At 35.0% G+C, this 23,714-nt stretch overlaps 2 protein-coding genes across 3 annotated transcripts; one reads left to right on the top strand and one right to left on the bottom strand.

The window, feature by feature from the left end:
• Positions 1-12,273: 12,273 nt before the first annotated feature.
• Positions 12,274-19,413, bottom strand: LOC130655335 (zinc metalloproteinase nas-15-like). Of its 2 annotated transcripts, XM_057458076.1 has the most exons (18): positions 19,262-19,413; positions 19,045-19,191; positions 18,588-18,705; positions 17,842-17,945; positions 17,437-17,508; positions 17,107-17,328; positions 16,750-16,791; positions 16,412-16,537; positions 16,287-16,325; positions 16,070-16,111; positions 15,639-15,752; positions 15,533-15,562; positions 15,019-15,138; positions 14,800-14,844; positions 14,515-14,724; positions 13,851-14,066; positions 13,247-13,404; positions 12,274-12,893 (listed from the first exon to the last, which is right to left on the bottom strand). In XM_057458076.1, the coding sequence occupies exons 1-18, from the start codon at positions 19,326-19,328 to the stop codon at positions 12,714-12,716; spliced, it is 2,052 nt and encodes a 683-aa protein (XP_057314059.1). In that variant the 5' UTR covers positions 19,329-19,413; the 3' UTR covers positions 12,274-12,713. The 2 variants fall into 2 exon arrangements, with proteins under 2 accessions (XP_057314059.1, XP_057314060.1); XM_057458077.1 differs by lacking the exon at positions 16,287-16,325.
• Positions 19,414-20,431: 1,018 nt separating this feature from the next.
• Positions 20,432-23,049, top strand: LOC130655677 (leucine-rich repeat and IQ domain-containing protein 4-like). Its single transcript, XM_057458460.1, has one exon. The coding sequence runs from the start codon at positions 21,057-21,059 to the stop codon at positions 22,062-22,064; it is 1,008 nt and encodes a 335-aa protein (XP_057314443.1). The 5' UTR covers positions 20,432-21,056; the 3' UTR covers positions 22,065-23,049.
• Positions 23,050-23,714: the final 665 nt, after the last annotated feature.

The raw sequence follows: 23,714 nt of genomic DNA, 5'->3' as shown, positions 1-23,714 counted from the left end.
TTTTGGGCCTGATCATGTTTTTCATAAGCCTCTGTAAGCCCCATTTTAGCATTTCAATTGCTTATATAAAAATTTATAAAGATACTTGGGAAACATGTAAGAAACATTACCAGGCTGAATTGTCAAAAAGTGATGTTTTTTATAAGGTTATCATGTGTTCTAATAATTAATTGATTAATATATATATGCTCTGTATGAGATTAACAATATATACTTCCAGCTTGTTTCAACTCTGTCTCGATTCTCCGTTTCCAAAAAGATAGGAATGATAAACTAGACCTGATCAAAATTGCCAACTCATTTGTTCAATCACACAACAACTGGAAGCGAGTATTTGGAAAATTTACAAAGGACTGGCATTATCTTTTTTTTTTTTTTTTTGCTTCCATGGTAATATTGCTTATTTTGAAAATATATCTTACATACAATATGGTGTTTCTATATATAATCCTGCATTGGTGAAGGCTTTCAAGCGCAATATTTCAGAATTTGAACTATGTTTTAGCCAATCTAGGGGGCCGAAAGTTTAAAAATTTTCTTAGCCTGTTGGCCTCAACCATGGTCGGCCTCCTTTAACACTGAAGAATTTAATAATTTAATTTAGCCGGGCCTGTTAAGGAACACAAAAGAGACAATTCTCACAAAAATGAAACTTCAAGCAAACAATCCTTTTAACTAAATAGCTTATAATATCAATCGGAGTATCTGCAAAAAAAAAAAAAAAAAAATCAGAGATGTTCCCCTTATGATGGGTTCTTAAGTCGAAAAGCCTCTTGGGAGTTTAGCTCCCAAGATGATTTCATCTAAACACTTATTAGGGTAACATTAACAAACATCGACGTTGAATGCAATTTTGTGTCGGATTGGCTACTCTTGTGCCTAGGTACATGACTTTTTGTTAATTTAGAACAATTATAACCTTATTGGCTGATCCCTAGATGCTGAGCGATTGGTAGTATAAAACGACAGGCTTTCCTTGTAATTCTTCTTCAAAATTAAGGAAATGCATATTAACTTTATCATGCTTTTGCTATGACTTTATAATAAATACAAATTCTGTTTTGCAATCATTACACAATTTTGTTACAATCATATAAATTAGATCACTGAGTGTTTGGAAATCAGGAAATAAATTGTTAAAAACGATTCTACATGCAAAGTAAGTGAAGGTATAAAAATGGTCAGGCTTTCCATTTACAGGAATTCTATTTGGGAACACCCATAGTGACAAGAGGGTTCTTTAAAAGAAAAGGAAATGCACATTAAACATTTTATCATGTTGGCATTCCACCTTTGCTATTACAAAAATTGTTAGATTAGGTCACTCTTGTGCTTTGACTGTGACGTTTATTGCATTATAAAAATAATAACTACTAATTTAATAAAATCTCACATTTTTTTTTAATTCATATACATGTTCTGAGCTACTCTTATGTCATCTTCAGTCTAAATATTTACATAAAGCTTGTAGTGTATATAAGTACAAGGATTAACAGAAGCTAAATTTACAAACAATTTTATGAAAGTATTGGTTTTCGTGCATACAAAGGGTTCTGCTGTCGATTGTCAACACCTTTATTTCCACTTCAGGAATTAGGTTAAAAATCTTTGAGTACCTCCCTTGTGTCAATGGTCAAATAAAAACCATGAGAGTTTGTCTTGCTGGAGTCCAATATGAGAGCGTTATTATGGTTATAACACAATGCCAAACATGAATAAACTATGCATTTTACACGTTTTTTTTTTATAAGAAACCAGTCCATAAGAAACCTTAGGCTTGGAAAGTCAAAAATTTTAAGAAACCTTTAAAAATTTGAGCAGGATGAGATAATCTTCAACATTAAGAAACTTATTTTCATATAACAGACAAAAGGGTGGACAGAATAAAAAGAGTTTCTCATAAAGTAGAATAAGAACACCAGTAATTAGCATGTACCTGACGCTCAGAACATGTTGATGCACCTGACGCTCAGGGCATCTCTAGTGCAGTTATCATGTGAATAAGAAACATGTGCCTGACGCTCAGGGCATGATGAAGCATCTGAAGATCAGGGCATCTCTCATACACCTGACGCTCAGGGTATGAATGAGAAACCAGTTATTATTGTGTTATCTATTTATCACAAACTAGTTTTTGAAATTTTAAACTCCAGGCTCAACCGACTGCTTAGCAGGAGGCTTGCGTAACATACATGTACTTTGCCTACCAATTACTCCAGCTCATCTATCTGAGATTTTGTTGTTTTAGAGGGATAGTCAATTTCCTAACTATGATAAAACTATGTTGCATTACTTAGTATCAGTGACATTTTCAGCCATTTTCAAGTACATCTCTCCTACCAAACACAAATGGAATCCTCTCACACACTTATCACCACATGATTTTAGTTCATAGGACAATAACATTCTTAACATTCATATCAAGTTAAAAAATTATATTTGGAGTCTGTAAGATCTGGTTAACTAGGATGTGACTGTTATCACAGATATATTCACTTAATTACAATGTTTTAGAAAACCGGTGTAATAATATTGCCAATGATTAATAAGATCACTAGGCTATGGAATGTGAGGCTTCTTTAGTGTGTTCAGTGTAATTTGTTGACATATTTAAATTGTCTTAATATTATTTAACGTTAACAGTTTCTTTATTCAAAATTAATTTTTTTTATGACTGCATTGTGTAATATCAGCTGTGAGTGTTGGTGCAATAAAGTGTGGCAGTGTCAGTCAATTACATATGTGAATTTATTATTGTGTTATTACATTGCATCACGTCATATTGGAGAATTATGCAATAGTGTGTTTCTTCTTATTGTTCCTTTTTACAATATGGGGGAATTTGGGTGTGTTGGGCCTCCTTCGTCAGCCGTTTAGGCAAGTAATGTTATGATAAAAGTCATTGTATAATAAGAACACAAGTAATTAGCATGTGCCTGACGCTCAGGACATGTCGATGCGCCTGACGCTCAGGGCATCTCTAGTGTAGTCATCATGTGAATAAGAAACATGCGCCTGACGCTCAGGGCATGATGAAGCCCCTGACGCTCAGGGCATCTCTCATACACCTGACGCTCAGGGTATGAATAAAAACACCAGTAATTAGCATGTGCCTGACGCTCAGGACATGTCGATGCACCTGACGCTCAGGGCATCTCTAGTGTAGTCATCATGTGAATAAGAAACATGCGCCTGACGCTCAGGGCATGATGAAGTCCCTGACGCTCAGGGCATCTCTCATACACCTGACGCTCAGGGTATGAATAAAAACACCAGTAATTAGCATGTACCTGACGCTCAGGACATGTCGATGCACCTGACGCTCAGGGCATCTCTAGTGTAGTCATTATGTGAATAAGAAACATGCACCTGACGCTCAGGGCATGATGAAGCCCCTGACGCTCAGGGCATCTCTCATACACCTGACGCTCAGGGTATGGAAGAGAACACCATAATTAGCATGTGCCTGACGCTCAGGACATGTCGATGCATCTGACGCTCAGTGCATCTCATCTGTCTCATGCACCTGACGCTCAGGGCATGAAAACGCCTATAACGCATAACCTGACGCTCAGGTTATGCATTATATATTTGTGCATATGACGGAGCACGAAGGAGGCACCTTCATTCCTACCCATTCCCCAAAAATTTCATAAATAGTCTACGCATACTGAATGTGTTGTATCTACTCATTCCAACAGAAATACATTGTTTCTATCAATTTGTGTTATTATTCTGGAACCCAAAGCAATTAAATGGAGCTAAACTGCAAGTTTTGCTCATGTTAATTGTGGTGACAGAATTACAGTTCTTTAGTATTGTGGTTAATATACATTAGGTTTACCTTAGTCATTAAACATGTCATGTAGAGCCTGACACAGTGGGGGTGGTTTCTACCTATAGACCTAATCTTAAAGATTGCCAGGGTTATTAGTCTCACTTGCCTGTAAAGGAACTGGACCCTACCCAGGTCTTGATTATTAATGGTTGCATATAAGAACCCAACATCCCACACTGCACAAGTTCTTCAGATGTACCTTACAGCTTACAGTTACCCACCCTCCCACCCTTTTATAGATTGATTTTTTCACCTATTTCTTTTTTTTATTTTATGTCATCAACACGCCTACTAATGGTGGATGAGATACCAATTCAATCATCGTGGTGCAATGGACTCGAGTCGAAATGGAAATATCATGAACCTCTCCAATGCAACTAAAGACAACCACATCACAACTGTTATGTGAGCACGCAGCACAACATAACCAGACAAATTGCTTCTGCCTCAAGGTTTCCCTGACATTTCTTTTGGCTCATGTTATGTCAGGGTTTTAGTCCAGAGGTAGAAACAACAAGTCTGTAGGGAGCCTCTAATTTAATTGGTGGGTGTGTTGGGCCTCCTTCGTCAGCCGTTTAGGCAAGTAATGTTATGATAAAAGTCATTGTAGAATAAGAACACAAGTAATTAGCATGTGCCTGACGCTCAGGACATGTCGATGCGCCTGACGCTCAGGGCATCTCTAGTGTAGTCATCATGTGAATAAGAAACATGCGCCTGACGCTCAGGGCATGATGAAGCCCCTGACGCTCAGGGCATCTCTCATACACCTGACGCTCAGGGTATGAATAAAAACACCAGTAATTAGCATGTGCCTGACGCTCAGGACATGTCGATGCACCTGACGCTCAGGGCATCTCTAGTGTAGTCATCATGTGAATAAGAAACATGCGCCTGACGCTCAGGGCATGATGAAGTCCCTGACGCTCAGGGCATCTCTCATACACCTGACGCTCAGGGTATGAATAAAAACACCAGTAATTAGCATGTACCTGACGCTCAGGACATGTCGATGCACCTGACGCTCAGGGCATCTCTAGTGTAGTCATTATGTGAATAAGAAACATGCACCTGACGCTCAGGGCATGATGAAGCCCCTGACGCTCAGGGCATCTCTCATACACCTGACGCTCAGGGTATGGAAGAGAACACCATAATTAGCATGTGCCTGACGCTCAGGACATGTCGATGCATCTGACGCTCAGTGCATCTCATCTGTCTCATGCACCTGACGCTCAGGGCATGAAAACGTCTATAACGCATAACCTGACGCTCAGGTTATGCATTATATATTTGTGCATATGACGGAGCACGAAGGAGGCACCTTCATTCCTACCCATTCCCCAAAAATTTCATAAATAGTCTACGCATACTGAATGTGTTGTATCTACTCATTCCAACAGAAATACATTGTTTCTATCAATTTGTGTTATTATTCTGGAACCCAAAGCAATTAATTGTTCCTGAAACACTCTCTGAACTATATACACATGTTTTTTTTTCTTCGTATCATTCCCTCATTAATGATTGATAATAACCACCGCCACTGGGATCGTTGGGACTTATGTTGTTGTTTTGGGTTACGATGCTTGAGACGACATTACAATTTGGATTTATATGCTGAAAATGGTGACGTCTACCATAGCTTTCATAATTTTGTGAGCTTGGACCTGCTTGCTGGCTGAATGATTGTGCCATCAGCTGCATGGAGTGTGACATAGTTTCGCTAATTTGCAACATAGCCTGGCTTATATTATTAAGTGCAGCTGTAAAGGACTCATTAGAATTTTTAATCATCTCTTGGAGCTCTTTACGATCAGATCTTTCTTCTTTTGCTTCTCTCAACAGTAAGGTATCACGCTGAGCAGATGACAACTTTCTCTCAAGTTGTTTTCTTTTATTATCAATAAGTTTTGGCACTGCTGATGTAGTTTTTGGTGTGGAAGTAACAATGCATGAATTTTTCGAGACTGACTGATCACTTGATGACAAGCTCAAATTATCGTCATCTGCTGGATCTTCATATTCACCACTGTCAACACTATTAATATTTGCAGTTGGATCATCATGGTCAGATAACATTTCATTACTTGATTTTGTTTGATTCACATCAGCACTATCAATGCCATTGGGTAGGGGCTCTGTGTTTGCACTTCCACTACAAAGGAGCTTCAAACTGTCATAGTGTTCATACACTAATCTGCCACAGCCACTACGCGTGCCACTAATTACTGCTTTAGAAAATCCCTGCCGTAAATCTTTTATTTTTTCTAACACTCTTTGGTAGCCTCTTGCTATCAATTTTTTCATTTCCCTAACATTTTCTTGGGAGAGCTCAGTGGAGGTATCCTCCACTGGCCCAAACACTTCTTCTTCATTTTGATATAATTTTGCCAACTCAGTTCGAATGACTTTGTATTGCATTGGTTTGTCTGCATCAAAATCAATGTTCTCAAACTCACACTTTGCTTTATAATCTAATAGACAGTTAATGAGGTTAAAAACCATTTCATCATTGAATCTAAAACACTTTTTCTTGGTTGGAACATCTGTTGGCTTCTTAACAAGTGCACGTTTAGCAGCCATGTTTGTTTTTTTCTTTCTATTGAAATATGCTGATAGTGCAAATATTACCTCGTTTGTCCCGGGACGGTGTGTTTATATGGAAAAAAACGTCCCGCCTAAGCCGGGATCCCGCTTAGCTCAAGCGGGATCCCGCTCAGCCGGGACGGGACGAAATTGTCCCGGGACAAAAATTTTCCATATAAACGCAAAGTGATTTTAAGTATAATTATCAATGAGAGCGGGATCCCGGCAAACGTCCCGTCCCGGCAATCGTCCCGTCCCGCCTCTCATATAAACAGCCCCTAAGAGCAATACGTTAAATCGCCACATCTTGTTTTCACTTTTTTCAAGGAGATATAATGCACTAAATTGTTGGACTTCTTTATTTAAAAGGTCTGTAAAACAAGTCTAGCCAACATAATAAACAAACATGTTAAATATATCAACACGACATATTTGATCATATGTCAAAAAGTAATATTTAGGTACTGAGGGAGAAACAAAGCACTTGAAAAATAGTTTTCTTTGTTTATGCAGCGTTTGAAATAAAGTGGTAAATTTCTTTTTATTTGAAGTATCTCTTCTAAACATGAATTTAGAGATATTAAGGTTTCTTAGGGTAACTGTGTTCGCTTAAGCTAAGACTCATATAAGATATGCAAGCTGCATTCGTTCTATGTGCATCTATGAAGTTGCTTCTAGTGACATGTAAAGTCTTTTCAAATAAAAAGATATAGATTTTGTTTCTTCTTGATTGATAGTTGCCCGTGGGACAGGAAATTTTTTAGATTTAGCCAATCGCGTTGTTGTGTAACGGAGACATTGCTAACTCACTATCTATCTGAATATCTTAACTCTTGCAATGCAACTAAAAAAACCAAAATCTCTATAAAGTTTTACAAGCTTGTATCATATATCATATACAGTTTTCTCTCGGAGTTTTAACTCAAACACCGGATAACTCAAACTTTCATTATTTCGAACTATTTTCTTGGGTTACTTGAACTTTCGTTAATACTTTCTTATAAATAACTTATTTTAACTCTGAGGTTTATTTCTTGGAATAACTCGAACTTTTTACCCTTAAAAAGGACATCAAAAACTAGTTTTTATTAACTCCTGATGTAATATAAACAGGTAATGTTGTCTGTCAAGGCAAATTAAGTTTACAAGGGACTTGCATGCCTTTTTCATCGCCAAGATTGAACCTCTTCCCGGTAACTCTCTTGAAAAAATTTATACTCAAATTTTAGACTAAATTTGACTTAATGGGAGTAAATTCTCACCTCGGTACCTTGGAGGTCTGAGTTACCGGGAGTTAACTGTATTAGATTTTTTATATAAAAATCACGTTTGCCACCTTCCTGAACTAAGAAAATTTATGCCTAGTCAAAGAAGCGTCGAGCACATGGTTTTTGTCTGTGCTGATTGATTAATGTAACGAGTAAATTCAACGTGCAATTTTTGTTCCTTATATTCCAATTGTCGTGATTTTTGTTTTAATTTTTAATTTCGCGTATCTAACGCACTCGGTGTTCTATTTAGTTTTGGCAGAAATGCAGGTGTGTGGTTATATTTCTACTAAAGTTGACAGTTTTGTATAGTCACAGGAACAAACCATTAATTTTCGTAAGTACATTTCAAATTTTTTTTCTGTTTCGATTTTCTGGAAGTTGTATCAAGGTGCCTGTTTAAAACTTAATCTTAATTTTAGGAAACACAGTGCCTTTCTTCCCCTGGAAGAAGAGGATTTTAAAGCCTAATTATATGAGGCGAGTTGTCTCGGTGTAAGATCCGTTGGCGGGGCAACCCGTTTAAAAAAGTATTATATGGGGCAAGTCAACCAACAACAAGACCTACGCTGCTGCCGGGTTGAAAAAAAATGTGCGTAATTCTTTAAAAACGGAGGATGCAAGATGTAAACAAACAAGCGCAATTAAATTAAAATTATCATTTCTGCTTTACAAACTTGGAAGCCTAATTAACTTCTAGTCAGCTCCTTCGCTCGCCATTATTGGTTTTCTTCTGTATTGGATCGCAATGCACATGCTCTTATTTTTCAACACGGCGCCTCGTCAAAGTAATATTTTATGAACCAAGTCAATATGATCTGCCATTATAGCAAGGTGTTTTATTTTATCATGCTGAGCATGTTACGAACCGATGCCGAGCCAGCTTGTCTCATATAATCAGGCTTTAAGATATAGTTTATACTATGTGCAACATATAGATAGCGATTAGTGGATTTTCTATTTCTTTAGGCCTGCCAAATTAGGGTTGAACTCTGATAAAGCAAACACCGGACAAAAAGAAATAGTCCCAAAAAACGAGTAGATTTTTAAACATAACTGTCATCCATATAATGGATATATGTCTATTTATTATTATTATTAACAATTTCTTTTACATTGACGTGTAAAAAAAAATAAAAAATTCTAGCTTCTCGGGAAAAGTCGCTAATTAAAGTCAATGAAGAAGGCAATTAATTTAGTTAATTTGACTTCTTTGCTTTGCATACCATCATCCTGAAATAAAGGATGGTTAGACTATAGCTTTTATTTTTGAGATCCTATATATTGCAAGGAAGTGGTATGCCAGAAAATTCGGGAAAAAAACAAACAAAAAAAACAAAAACAAAAACAAACCGCAAAATGCTATAAATACTAAATAAAAGTCTGCCTGTCAAATAAAACCTAATCCATTAATATACGGTTTGCACAACCTACAAGGGCAACTTTCTGGATTCCATTTCTTAATTTTTGACTTAAACTCTTGTAACGTTTCAGATGTTTTTATATTTGATGGTATCATCTGCCACAATTTTGGCGCGAAGTTTGAGATAGTTTCAGTGCCATAAGTAGACGTTTTTGCTGTGCGATAGCAAAGTTCTCTTTCATTTCTCAAGTTATAAGTGCTACTACGGAACAGAAAAATATCACTTATTATATCAGGTGAGAGTTTGTTTTTAGCTTTATATATTTCTATAGCTAGTGTTTCAAGATTTTTTTCGTGTATCGTTTTTGATTTATCTCTATGTAACAGTTCCTTAAATGTTGATGTATGGTCACAATAGATTATTCGAAGTGCTCTTACATGCAGATTATTAATTCTGTTATTCAGTGTTCTATTGTGGAACATCCATATCAAAGGACAGTAACTGAATTGAGAGGTAACAAAAGCCTTCATAATAACTCTTCTTTTTTGAGTATCCATGTAAGGTGCAACACGCGCTAACGCATGTAGTTTTTGGCTGGTTTTTTGACATAAGTCCGTTACATGCAAATCAAATTTTAATTTCCGATCAATTTTTATCCCTAACAGTTTCTGTTGGTCACTGTTTTCAATGTACGTGTCTCCAACGACAGCTTTTGTATCAAGTGGTAAGCTAGAAAGAAGATGGCTCTTTGCTTCATTGGCTTTCATACCGTTTTCAGCAAACCATATAAACATTCTTTTTGCTGTTTTTTCAAGGTCTTCTACAACTTGATTTTTATCAGACCCATACGTATATGGGGTGTTGTCATCTGCGTAGCTAGCTATATCAGTTTTAATCGTTATCAGAAATAAATCTATCAGGAAAACGTTGAAGAGTAGTGGGCCTAAAATAGACCCTTGTGGCACACCAAATAAGATGTCCAGTAACGTACTAAATGAGTTGTTCATTTTAACTCTTTGTTTCCGGCCAGTGAAATAGCTATGTATTAATCTCAAAGCATCCTTGTCAAACCCATAAGCGTGCAATTTAGCAATAAGTAAATCGTGATTTATACAGTCAAAAGCTTTAGACAAGTCTGTCAATAACGCTGCGTAAGATCCTTTATTATCTAGGCTTTTTTTACATTTTTCGATCATTGCTATAAGGCATTGCTGCGTACTAAAACCTCTCCGAAAACCACGCTGCTGCTTGTTAAAAATAGGTTGAAAAAATGCTTCAATTTGTTCGTATAAGCATTTTTCGAATATCTTAGAGATATTAGGCAGTATACTGACCGGGCGGTAGTTACACTTGTCCATACGGTCCTCCTTTTTGAAAACTGGAATGACGTCTGCGTTCTTAAGGCGTTTTGGAAAATTGGATTGGTCGATGTTATAATTTATGCTATTGCACAAAACATTTCCAAAAATGTCAGAATTTTCCTGTATTATTTTCGTTGGAATGTCAGACTGCTGTGTAGTTTTATTTTTATCCAAATCTTTAATTTTTTTGGTAACATCAGATAGGCTGACTCGTCTAAAAGACACCTTTTTACCAGACTCGCCATAAAACTGTTTGATTTTGACAACACTTGGATGATTAGCAAATTTCGATAACGAGGTCTCAATAGATTTATCATTAAAAATATTATCATTTTGTGGATTTTCATTTAGCTTGATTCTAAGATTGGGAACAAGGTTGCAAAAATAATCATTGAAAATCGATGCTATTTCAAGGTCATCAGTGATAGTTTTTCCATTTTCGACTAATGTTATCAGCTCTTTGTTTTTGACTTTCTCAGTAAATCAAGGTTTAACTGTGTTCCAGAATTTTTTATTATCTGTAACACTTTTAATCTCTAAATTGTTATAGTAGGTTTCTTTACTTTTTTGTACTAGTTTGACACATTTATTTCTTTGCTTTTTAAAAGCAGTTTCATTTTCATCGCTTTTGTTTTTTAAGAATTTATTTCTTAGTCTAGATCTAGTCATTATTGCCTTATTTAACTCTTTATTCATAAAAGGTGCTTGGTTGGTTCTCAAATATTTCGTTTTCTTTGGAGCATGTATATTAAGAGTGTTCATGACTTTGTTCAAAGATGCTTCAAGATCAATACCTAAGAAATCGGTTTCATTTAACGATTTAAAAAGGTCCCCCCGGAAAGTTTCACGGTCAAATTTTTTGTAGTCCCTATATTGTTGTATGTTCGGTTTACCCTTTTTAAATTTAGTTTTCATAAAAGTCACAGTCATCTTGTGGAAGTCAGATAAGCCTGTTTCCACAACATTAGCGTGTTGAAAGCTTGATGATTTGTTAGTAAGGATCAAGTCGATGCAAGTTGGGTTGCATTGGCTTTTAAAACAAGTAGGCTCTTTTACAAGGTTATGCAAACCATACATTTTTGCAAAATCAGAAAGTGGAATTTCGCTTGGTTCAGCATTGAAATCACCGATCACAAGAAGATTGTCATAAGTAGCAGAATGTTTAGGAAGTTCCTCTTCAATATATTGCAAATGTTTTTTCAAATTTTGTTTATGAGGGTTGCATACGCAACAGAAGAGCCACTTTTGTTTCCGCAGATTTATTTCCACTAATAAGTATTCTGCATGGTTTTGAAATTTACAGGTAATGGGTCGGGATGGAATATCTTGCCGTACATACAGCAGAATACCGCCACCGAAACAGTCTCGGTCTAGCCTGTATGGTTTGGTATAGCCATTGATAAAAAATTGTGCTGTGGGAAAAGAGTTGTCGATTTTAGACTCTGAGACCATCAAAATGTCAAGATTACCATCTACAGTCGCAGAAAGCATCTCAAATTTGTTTCTTATTGAGTTGATATTTATATGCCCAATAGCTACTCTATGAAGGTTTTTAATGCGCAAGTTATTTAATCTCGTATGAGCGTTTAACTCGCAGGGAATAGAATTGGAACTTGCAAAACACTGTGCTGGCTCAGAGTTGTTATGACTTTGTTCGCAAATTTCAGTTAGGGGGGTACATGTCAGGAAGGTAAAAATTAGGGAGGTATATGTTAGGGAGGTATATGTTAGGGAGGTACATGTTAGGCGGGTAAATGTTAGGGGGTACATGTTAGAACGGTAAAAAATAGGGAGGTATATGTTAGGGAAGTACATATTGCGGAGGTACATGTTGGGAAGGTAAATATTAGGGAGGTATATGTTAGGGAGGTATATCCTAAGGAGGTACTTGTTAAGGAGGTACATGGTAGGAAGGTACATGTTAGAAAGGCCCTTGTATTAGAAAAACACTCATTTATCAATTTTAGGAATAACAGGTTCCTGAGGATTTTTTGTACCAAAAAATATGTTTACTAGTGCATTAAGATTTGATACTTCGATTAAATTTCCTTATGTGTGTTCGATTCACCAGACATATACCATACACATACCAAAAAGGGCTTTCAATGGTTTTCTTATGTGCACGCTGGTTTCTAAGAATGCGTAGTTTTTGTCAACCCAACTCCTGAAACAGCTAACATATCAAGGAACTTAGCCCAAATGCAACTCTAATTTTGTAGTCCCAAAAACAATAAAATGAAAAAAGAAAATTTTAAACTGATGCATAATTATTTTTCAATAATTTAACATTGTTTTAAGTGTAAATATATTGATCCATCCATGTTCTGTAATGACTGACTCTTCCGAACACTGTATATCCTTTCGAAGTATCACAAGTATGACTTCCCCAACTCACATCACCATGCAAAACAAATTTACCGTTTTGTTTGCACACTAATGGACCACCAGAATCTCCATGACAACCACCTTGTATCTGAAAAAGCAGAAAAAGTGTTGGTGTAATAGTCTAGGCACACAAAAGTTTGGTGAATTATGTTGGTGGTTTATCGAAGGCTTTAACTTATTTTGTCTTCTGGACCTATAAGATGATATTATAAGATATCTTGTTGTTGAGATTGCTATTAAGAAATGACGATAAGTAATGAATAGAAGGTTTTAAAAAAAACGAAGGAAGGAATCTGCTATTTTTATGGGATAGCAAATGACAGAATATATGTTTTTACGAGAGATTTTGTATAGAATTGGGTTGTATGCTCACATAACTAGAACCTTTAAGGAAACTTTTTTATTTAGGGTTTATTTCTCTATTGTAGAAAAATATCTTACAGTGCCTTTTCCCAACCCAGCACAAACCATTCCTTTTGTCACTCGAATCCTATAATTCCCATAATTCAATGCGTGGCATATACCGTTGTCAACAATGTCTAAGTCGGATTGTTGCAGAATGATCGAGCCTGTACCAGGGTGCTTTGTTTTTCCCCAACCTAACAAGTAAGATAAAAAATTTCAATTGGAGTACCTTCACAAAATTGCAACATGGAAAAACATAAAAAAACGGGATCTTAAATATATGATAAATGTATATGCTTGGTGTTTAAACGGTAGAATATAAATAAGAAATTTTGAAACGCATTGTAAAAGCGCAACGGCTGCTGCTAATTAAGGCTTCGCCAAAGCTACCAGCGGTCAGTATTTGTGGATAGACGTGAGAGTTTGAAACGAGTAAAGTTCCAACCTTCAGCTAACTAAGATCTGTTCAAGAACCAATAAAAATACAAAACTGCCATTTTTAGTGTGATGATGATTAGGCATTGTGTCGAAGTACAAATGTAGCTGCGGTCATAAAAAAGGGAAATCTTAACCTGGAAGTTTATTTTTATGGATGCAATTTACTTCTATGTTCATAGACTTATAATACCTCAAACATTACCTGTTATGTAACATTTAGTCCCGACTTTTACAGAATCATCCTGTTTCGGTAAACAAACTGACTTGACTCGATCATTCAAAATAGCTGGTCTAACAAGTTGCAGGAGAGCGATATCATTATTCATTCTGGATGGCCTTCCGTAGGAATGATGAATGATAACTTGTCGTACTGGTATCTTTTGAAGAGATTTTTCATTCTTAGCTAAACTGTGGACGCCTAAAAAAACATAGGGTCTAATATCTATTTTTTAATAATCAGTATATTCTTTTGATTACTACAACACTGATTAATACTAAGCTATACTTTAAATCTGTGTTTGCAAAATTAAAGAGAGAAATGATATTTTTTTTGGAACTTATTGGAACTTTTCTGTTTTGTTGTTACATTATATCGGTTGAAAGAAAAATTGAAACAACAAAAAAGGTGCTATTTAATTTTGTTATAGGAAACACGCAAAAACTTCCCTTTACCTAACTTGGACTTGTCACTACAGCCAGTCTAGTTTATTAACTGTGTACATATCATGGATTCTCTATGTTGGAGTTATAGCAACCTTATAAAGTTTTGTGTTTACGAACTAAGAATTTGAGAAAGGCAAGGATTACTCGCCCAAAAATTGGTGCTTCTGTCATCTCGATCATATAAGTATCCTATTTTTACTTACCAAGGTGAACCGTTATCTCCAATGCAGACTTTCCTTTGACACAATGTGCAGCAGTTACTAACCAATTAGTTGAAATAAGCGAGGCACCACAATATGATGTTTTAGTGTTTGTTTTGTATAATCGAGCCTGCCATGGCCATGCCCCTGGCTTTGCATCCACGCCTCCAATTACCTTTGATGTTTGAAAAGATGGTACTCCGCACTCTTTTGCTGTTAAAAAAAAAACAATAGTCAATGTAGGTACATTTTGTTTTCTAACAAAAGAAAAACAGTTTTAATACTTACGCCATGGAGGAACAGTTCCAACTGGTGGAAGAGCTGTGGCCTTCACTAGAACGTAAAAATATACCTTGCGTTACGACTAATAAAATTGTGGGTAAAGTTTTTATTTTCAAAATATGCGAAAGCATTTCAGTATAATAAAATTGGCTGGTTTAAGACCCGTTAAATTATTAATACCACTTTAATTTGCTAAAGTTGTAAGAAAATAAAAAAAAAACCTACCGCACCATCCACAGCTCTTGATGCAATTTTTCTTCATGTATCGATGGAAATGTGGAATGGCTTTCGGACTACAATATCCTCTGGCAACGTAACCTGTGCAGTCTGCAAGATCGTAGCAATCTGAAGAGAATATAGCAGTTTGATTAATATAAATTTGTGGGTGATGTTTTAGTGAAAAGTTGGTTAATAAGTATAGAAAAAATTTTCTGCTGCTATTCACAATGTCATTGTATTAACGAACGTTACACAAACGAGATTCTGGTGCATTTAACGCGAACATATCAGCTTTACGCTATGACTACTTAAGTGATATGTCGACACCTAAATACATAAGCTCTCACACTGACTGACTGGATAGAAACAAATAACCGTGTCAGAATCTATGAAAATTACTACTTAGCGAATATTACCATATTACTCTGTTGTTAGTTAGAACACGATTCTATAAATTGCCTTAGGCTTATACATATAAGCCTAAGTAGTTTTAAAAAGATAAAAAAAAAATGAGACATACTAGGATTTGCTGTTGTTTTTGTAACTGGTCCTACAAAGCAAAAAGAATAAAATATTAAAAATATACTGGCTAATTCATTATTTTTTTCTTATACTAATATAGTTACCGCAATATCCACATGTTTGGGGACAATTTGTTTTTAGAAAATTTTTCCAAGAGCTCTCTGACGACAAACAGTATTTGGAAAATGCATCACAATTGACAAGCTTGTCTTTACATTCTAAAATGAAATATGTAAGACAATAACTGTCAGAAAGAACCTCTTCGAAAATAATAATCAAGAATTAATTAAGAAAAAAAGTTGACACAGACCTAAAGTAAAAGGTTTTAAGCGAACATAGAAATTTGCCCTTTGATCAAAGCTTGAAATATCCCAGATCAAGCAGTATAAGCCAAAAATATTAAATAAAGGAAAAATAAATCACTTTTGAGATTATAAACAGTTTCCTCGTTTCTGCAATACGAAGTATGGTTATCAACTTTAAGATACCCCTGTGGAAGGGCTACTTAATAGCTTACTTATGAGTCGATTTTTACCTGAACTACCAGCTTGGATAGTGTCTTGAGGAGAAGGAGGACCTAAAAGAAATGAAAATTATAGATTGCGTTGCGTTGACATCAGTAATCATGTAAACGTTAAACCTCGATTGAGGTAATTGATTAAAGTTGTAACAACAAGTATGATGAAATGGACCTGCAGCCTGTCTCAGCACACGTACAGCACGAAGAAAATAAATAAAGGCCACAGGTATACCTGAATTGTCACCAAGCTTTTCGATTGATTGAGGTGACGCTGCAAAAAACATGCCGACAAAGATATTAACACAATACACTACGAAAAATAAAAAATGAAAAAAATATAAAGAATGATTTTACAACCTGAGCAGAATCCACATGTTCGTTTACAGTTCTCGGCTACCCATTTGAACCATGTGTCATCTTTTGGGGACGAGCATTTATGTTTGTGACTATTACACCTGTCATAAACATCAGTGCATTGGGAATCTATAGATAGCGTTATATTAAGACTAAGATTATTTTTAATGGTTTTATTAAATGTCTATTCAGAAGTCAAGATAAAAAGTTTGCGAATTGCTCAAACATTTTCAAGATTGAAGATTAATGAAAATTTTCAATCTTTTTTCCTTTTTTTTTGGAAAATGCCATTAATTTAAGTCGCGAGGATGTTTTTTGCCTACATATTGAGTAAAGCCTACCTGGTGTTGGCTTTTGTGATGGAGAGGGTGTCACTTCAGGTTCTAAACCATAATACGTAAAGAAAAGATTAAAAATGAAAAACATTTGCCCTCAGTAATGTCTGCTAAATTGGGAGTTAAATTTTTAATGAACTCTGAGTGGATTAAGTTTTGCGAATCGGAACATTACTTTTATAAGAGGACACAAATATGTAGAACCTTCGTAAATTTATGGAATGTTGTGTATTTAAAAGAAAAAATAGAATAAAAAATCAAGAAAATTAAATTGGACTAACGTCATCGCAAATAATTTTGCCATGTAGGTAATTCCCGAAATGTCATGACAAGATTCTGGACGAGAAAACATTTGAATCTTACCATTGCATTTATAAAGTAAATTGATTTGCTTGATGTCTGACTTGCTTAACGCTTTTTGTTCGCCAATGACGTCTTGTTTGGTAGGGTCCAAAGTTTCGACAGTTATTCCTCGATTTTTTGAAAAGGCAGTTTTTCTGTAGTGCATGATAGATTTATAGTCGTATGGAACACCAAGTGAGTCGATCACATTACTACCCCTTTTTTCAAATTGTCGTTCAAGTCCTTAAGGAATTTATAAAATTAACATTTTATAGAACCTTTACAGAAAGTGTACTATCTTAGGTCAGCTTAAAAAATAATACGTAGAGGTGACTAATAACTGTACAGTACCTTTTAGGATATTTTCGTATCTAATTTTCACGAATTGATCTCGGTCAGGCCTACTTTGTTCATGATAAAAACCTGAAATTAAAACCGGTGAAGAATGTTGTTTTTTGCTGGCAATGTCTAATCAGACAGTAGTAAATCTTTCAGGAACTCATTTTAAACTGAAAGTCCTTATTCTTATTCCAAAAAGCTGACAAATGCAAGATGCTCAAGAGTAAAAAATTGATTTGTTTATGTTTAATTAAACTACTTTTTTAAATTTTTTGTTAAAGGATGTCGTTCCCATTTATTCAACAAAAGTAGAAAAAAATATTTTAATTTTTTTTTCATTTTAGTTTTTGTGTAATGTGTTTTTCTAAGCATATAAAAAAATATTGTGAAGAAAAGTAATCGAAGTTCTTGTTTTACCTAAAGCATGCATTATTTCATGCGTTGCTATATGATTTTCCCAGCATTCTTTTCCAAGATTTACTCTTCTTGGCCCTTGTGTATATCCAACTTGCGTCGAGCAGCTAAAATGATAAAATTAGAAATTTAGAAAATTAGACAATCCCAACTCCCTTTCTAAGCACGTTTTTATAAGGACAAAAAAAATAAAGAAAATTTCTGATGACACGTTGCCAGTTGGAGCGATGTTTTGCTGAAGAAGATGTTGTTTGGTTAAATATAGCTTAAATATATTTCTGACCAAAATGATACTCAATTCAAAACAAGGTAAGGATACATCAAAATTTTCGCGACTGAAGCTGTCATTTTATCTGAACGGCATGTGGTATGCGATTATACTCTACAGAGCAGTTCATAGCTTTTAGTTTTTTCATGCAAAAACGGAAATGAATTCCAATACCCTGGAAAAGATAAACGCCTATTTAAAATTACTTGCCGACGATGTTAATTGGTTATTAGTTGGAAGACTTTTAGTCTGAAAGCTGGCAACGGTGAAAACCAAAAGATTATCCGCTGTTTGTTAATATATATACAGACACGATGATAAGAGTTTTCAATTAAATAAAAAGGATAATATCGCGGACTGGAAAGACGATATACATGTCATTGTATATACTTGACTTTCACTTGTCTTGCCTATTCTTGTTTCCTTTGGTCTCTTAAAGTTTCGAGGTACCAGGGGTTACTGTGTCGAGTTTAACACTCACCCGTTGTTGTAAAACTTTAGGTAGCCCTTTTCGGTGGTTCTTCTTACAAAACGTAAACAAGTGTGTTTTTCAAACGCTTTGAAGGCTGTATCGATTGATGCTCGACCGGATGTCCATTCTAAAAACGTCAGCAATATAAAATAGAATTAAGTTAAATTATAAATAAATAAATAAACAAATAAAAAGTTTTATTAACAAAACTGTAAAGCGGAAAAAAAAAGTCGCAATTTCTTAAACAGAAACAATATGATAAACTTTTAAGTAACAATAAGTTTAGTCAAAAGAAGCGATATATAATTCAAATCAACCCTTCTAACGAATCATATTTGTCATTTTATTTACCTTTCCAGCTGAAGTAGAATACGTTTCCACCCTCCCCTCAGACAAAATACTGAGATCGATTTGTCACACCTCTCCTAATTTTTAATGTTCTTAAAAATTACATTTTTCTACTCACTTAACTCGTGATAATCAAAAGGTATTTTTCTTGGCCACAAATTTGTTTTTGTTGCTGCCATGGGAACAGCTCTGTTAATTTTACCATTTCGAATTTCTTCTAGTTGATCTGGAGATAATATCATGTCACCTTCGAAAAGGTTAGGATCTAAAGGGGTATAAGTATAAGTAATTAAAAACAAATCAGCCACTAGAAGATAAGCGACTTAAAAACTTGCCTTCCATTGGTTCATAAGTCTGTACCAGCGCTGGCACGACTAAAAAGAAGAAGCTTAACTGCCACATGTTGTCTATGGATCGCTCAAGTTAGACTGAACGTAAAAAGTATTCCTGCGTAAAAAAATGAACCAAGCGTTACTTAGCGCAATTATTACTATATCACGTGATATAGCGACGAGACACGTAACTAGCAAAGCTGTTAAGTACACATTAAAGAGAGAGCGAGATGCAATATCGTTTTCTGTTTGTTCATTCGTTAAGTTTTTTTAAATTAGAATGAAAAATTAGTTTTAGTATTTAAGCAGCAGACTGTTTATTTAATTTTGTAGACAAAGTAAATAAAACGTTTTGTTAGATCCCGCTAAAGTACAAATCTGTGTTTGTCCAGAATTTGAGAAGGCGTTTCTTTTCAATGTTTAACTTCACTTTGTAGCAGTTTGAAGAGAAAAACACTACATAATTCACAACGAATAATATTTGTGATTGCCTAGTTTAAAAGACTTTATAAAAATTATAAAAAAGTCTTGAGTCAATCTCCCCTCAAACAAGAAAGAATAGGGAGTGATGCAATTGCTGGAAGGGTAAGGAGCAATGGAATATTTAACAACGAGATGTCTTGACAAAAATAATAATAATAATAATTAAATTAGGAAAAATTAAATAGATAATTAAAAAAAGGAACAGAAAAAAGTATTAGAATGCTGAAGAAGAAAGCAAAAAAAGGATTCACCTATAAAGGACGTCCGCACTTTAGGGGTAAGAGGGGGTAAGCAAAAGTTGACAGGGAAGGGGGTGTTCAGCTGTTATTGAAGAGGAATTGTTCTAGGTTAAAGTTACCCAGGGCCAGTTATTATTAAAGGGCAGTTATTAATGCTAAAAATAAACTGGTGAGTGGATAATTGAAATTAGCGGCTGGATATTGTCCGTAGGGGGAAATTATCCAAGGGGAATTTTTCTGTCACAGTGTATCTTATGTTGTTTAAGTCCGCTTTTTATAAAAAAGAAACATAGAAGTCCTGTTGGCTCTAGTCTCTTTCATTTCATTTTTTTTTTAATTTATAGAAATATGAAAAACTGATAAGCAATGGGGACAAATTTAAATATTTTTTATTCGTTTGGATAAGAAGCTTTTGTTATTAGCATCATACATAATATATATATATATATATATATATATATATATAAAACGCATGTGTTCGCTTTTTTGTTTCCCAGCATAAACTTTGTGCTTAATTCTTCTTTTCTAAGTACAAAACAGAAGAATTAGCTTGGACCAAATCAAATTAATTGAAAAGGTGAGAAAAAAAGGTTTTTTAACAAGCAATGAACTTGTAAAAAAGCTCATAAAAAATTAACAAGCGTTTCAATGAATAGTGAATACGAGATAAGTTTTTTGTGAACATATTGAAAAAAGTAAAGCGTTGAAGAAAACTAAATATATATATCTTAAAAAATCGTTGTGTTCTTTTGCTTAAAGAAAGTTAAAGAGAAAAAGAGTGAGCTTCAAAAGAAAATTCTTCGATAAAGAGGACGCAGTAGAAGTAATTTCAAGATTTCAAGGGGAAATTAATTAGAAGTGCTATATAGCATCGGAATACGCATATTTTGGCACATCCTGCGTGTTGTAAAGAGTGTTATTGGTTTACAGGAATTCGTCGGTAAACGCATGTTTATTTCACCTAAGCTTAAAAATTAAACAGACTGCCGTCACGCTCCACTAAACAGTGCAATCAAGATTTGTTAAAAATAAATAAACAATGTAACTAGTGATATTTTGCCGAACAAGTTATCAAGATGGGGCAAATCGCTTCGAATAATCAAAAAGATTATTATTCCGTTGATGAGTACGCGCGTAGTTTGGATTTAAGTGAATGCCATTACAATTCCCAGTTAAAGTTTTCCATTTTAAAAGGTTATGATGGAAGGAAAGTTTTAGATATGAGTATGAAGGAACTGAGAAGAGCAAATTTAAAAAAGTTTACTAGTAAAGGTATTCAGGTGCTAAAACTACAAAACAACTATTTGAAAACGCTTCCTTATCACATGGCAAGCATGACGGCTTTGAGAGAAATCTATTTACAGCACAATCACCTGCGGTATTTTCCCGTGCAGATTTGTTCGTTGATGAAATTGGAAGTTTTGGACGTCAGTTACAATGAGCTAGATTCTCTTCCTTACGCAGTTGGTCATCTTACGTCACTGAACAAGTTAGACATAAGTTATAATAATATAAAATCTCTGCCATGTAGTTTCCAGGTCTTAAGACATTTAGAAGAACTAAAATTCCACGGCAATGGTTTGTGGGATGTTCCGCAAGCATTATTCACGATTGAAAAACTAAAGAATTTAGAGCTTTGTCACAACAATTTGACTTATTTGTCCAAACAATTTTTAGCTTTGCGGCATCTAGAAAAACTTGATGTTCGAGGCAATTACATAAAAAATATAAGTAGCAAACTTAAAACATATTTATCTCGACTACACGAAGTTTATATTGGAGATATGAAAACTAATAATTTTTGCCACAAAGGACGCGTTACTATGAACAACGATTTTGTTGATCACACATTAAAAAACAATTTAGATGAACACTTTCACCGACCTTTGCAATTACCGTCAATACCTTACAATAACAGCAAATGTAACGATCCTGTAAAGGAAGGATTGATCCACCAAAAAGGACGAAACTCACCGTCAACCGATTCTGAAAATGACATATATGTGTTTCAGTCTTTTGCATTCTCAAATTCGTCTTTTTCATCTGGTGGTATCGATAGCGCTAAGCGAAGCACGTCGCTATGATACAAGCAATTTAGTACTTAGTCTTTTTATTAATAACCGTATTTTGTTTGCCTGTCCGCAAGAAAAGTGTCGTGCAACGTGCACACTAAATAGCGTGTAATTTAAAGACGGGTAACTCCGTGGACTTTTTTACGGGTTAAGGACTAGTTTATTTGAATTGTTGTATTGACTTATGTACATTAAGCAACCACTGTCCTGAAATATTTTGTCGTTTTTATATACAGTGAACTTTTTATAACTCAAACCCCTACGGCTGGAATGTCTCCTAACTCGAACGATTTCGCTGACACGGTGGGAATTTCCTAATAAACTCTCATAAAAAACTCTCTATTACTCGAATCCCCATAACTCGAATCTCTCCTTAACTGGAACGTTTTTTGGTTTCTTCGGGTATTTCCTTTCTATAACTCGAACATCGAAACATGTATCTAAAACTTTAAACTCTGTAAACTCTGTAAACGTAAACAGAGCCTTCACTGATTCGAATGTTTTATATCTACATGTGTGAGGGGTCTTATATAATTCAACCGACGATTATGTGGATTTTAACATCAAAATAGCCACATCGCATGGCAGACTAACAACTTCTGATATATTTGTTGAAGTAACTGGACACAAGTAGAAAACGAAGAGGATGAAGAAAATAAGGACAAAGAATATGAAGATGTAGTAACCAAACCAACGAACGGAGAAGTGCGGAAAGCTATAAGTGTTCTTGAAGATTTCAGCCTCTTTTTAAATTTCAGGGAGGCAATGATGAGATGACTAAAGGACTTAAATCAAACTGTTGAAAAAGATTTCCTTCATACAAAAAGCAAGCTCTAATTTCGGATTTCTTCTCTTTCCAAGAATAAATCGTTGAGATAAAATATTATTTATTTTTTTAGTCCGCTCTTAGCCTACAAGGTTGAGATTTTATCCTGTACAAAGAAAGGGAGAAAAATATAAGGGAGAAAAATCACGCCTAATTGGTCATTTATACAAAATTTATACAAAAACTTGGAAACCCCCCCCCCCCCAACTCTCTTTTACCCGGACCTCTCTATAGCTCGAACGGTTTCCGATTCCCCGTGGCTGTTTGAATTATAGACAGTTCACTGTATAAGAAGATAAAAAGCGATGGGATTGGGGTTAAAGTGTAAATTTTTTAATTTCTTACGTACTTATTTATAACTTTCATAAAAGAACAATTATTATATAGGAAAAAAGCCTGGGTAGTTTAATTTATGCAAAATACTAAACGATCATCCTAAAAATGCTGTTTCAAAGTTTTATCTTTCTTCCTGGTTTTTTTTCACTCTCTTTATTTTGGGAGCGTACATTTTCTGCAAGACTATTGAGGAATGCAGCTACAAGACTCTTATCTAATATGTTAAAGTATTCTTATATGTATCCCCATGGAATGTTTGGAATTCTGGTCTTTGAAATAATTTGAAAAAAAATAATTAGGCGTAAACAATTAAGTAAACACAAACTAATGAAGCCTTTTAGTTAAACTCAATCATGACTTAATCTACTTTTCTTCACGTATTCAAATAATTGCGCCATTTCTTCATTCCCGACCCCTACCTCGTCCCCGGAGCCGTTGGTTAACAAGACAGAACGAGATTGTCCCGAGCCAGATCTGTTTTGAGATAACTTATAAGGTAA

The sequence above is a fragment of the Hydractinia symbiolongicarpus genome, chromosome 8, assembly GCF_029227915.1.
Source record: "Hydractinia symbiolongicarpus strain clone_291-10 chromosome 8, HSymV2.1, whole genome shotgun sequence".
In the NCBI taxonomy this organism is placed as follows: Eukaryota; Metazoa; Cnidaria; class Hydrozoa; order Anthoathecata; family Hydractiniidae; genus Hydractinia; species Hydractinia symbiolongicarpus.
This window is presented reverse-complemented; position numbering and strand designations above follow the sequence as displayed.

Bases quoted from the DNA above. Each gene is read 5' to 3' on its own strand.
- LOC130655335 (XM_057458076.1), bottom strand. From the start codon at position 19,328: ATGTGGCAGTTAAGCTTCTTCTTTTTAGTCGTGCCAGCGCTGGTACAG. The intron at 17,946-18,587 runs GTGAGTGTTAAA...TTATCATTTTAG, and splicing joins CTAAAGTTTTACAACAACGG to CTGCTCGACGCAAGTTGGAT. The intron at 13,405-13,850 runs GTAATGTTTGAG...CTTACTTGTTAG, and splicing joins GACTAAATGTTACATAACAG to GTTGGGGAAAAACAAAGCAC.
- LOC130655677 (XM_057458460.1), top strand. From the start codon at position 21,057: ATGGGGCAAATCGCTTCGAATAATCAAAAAGATTATTATTCCGTTGAT.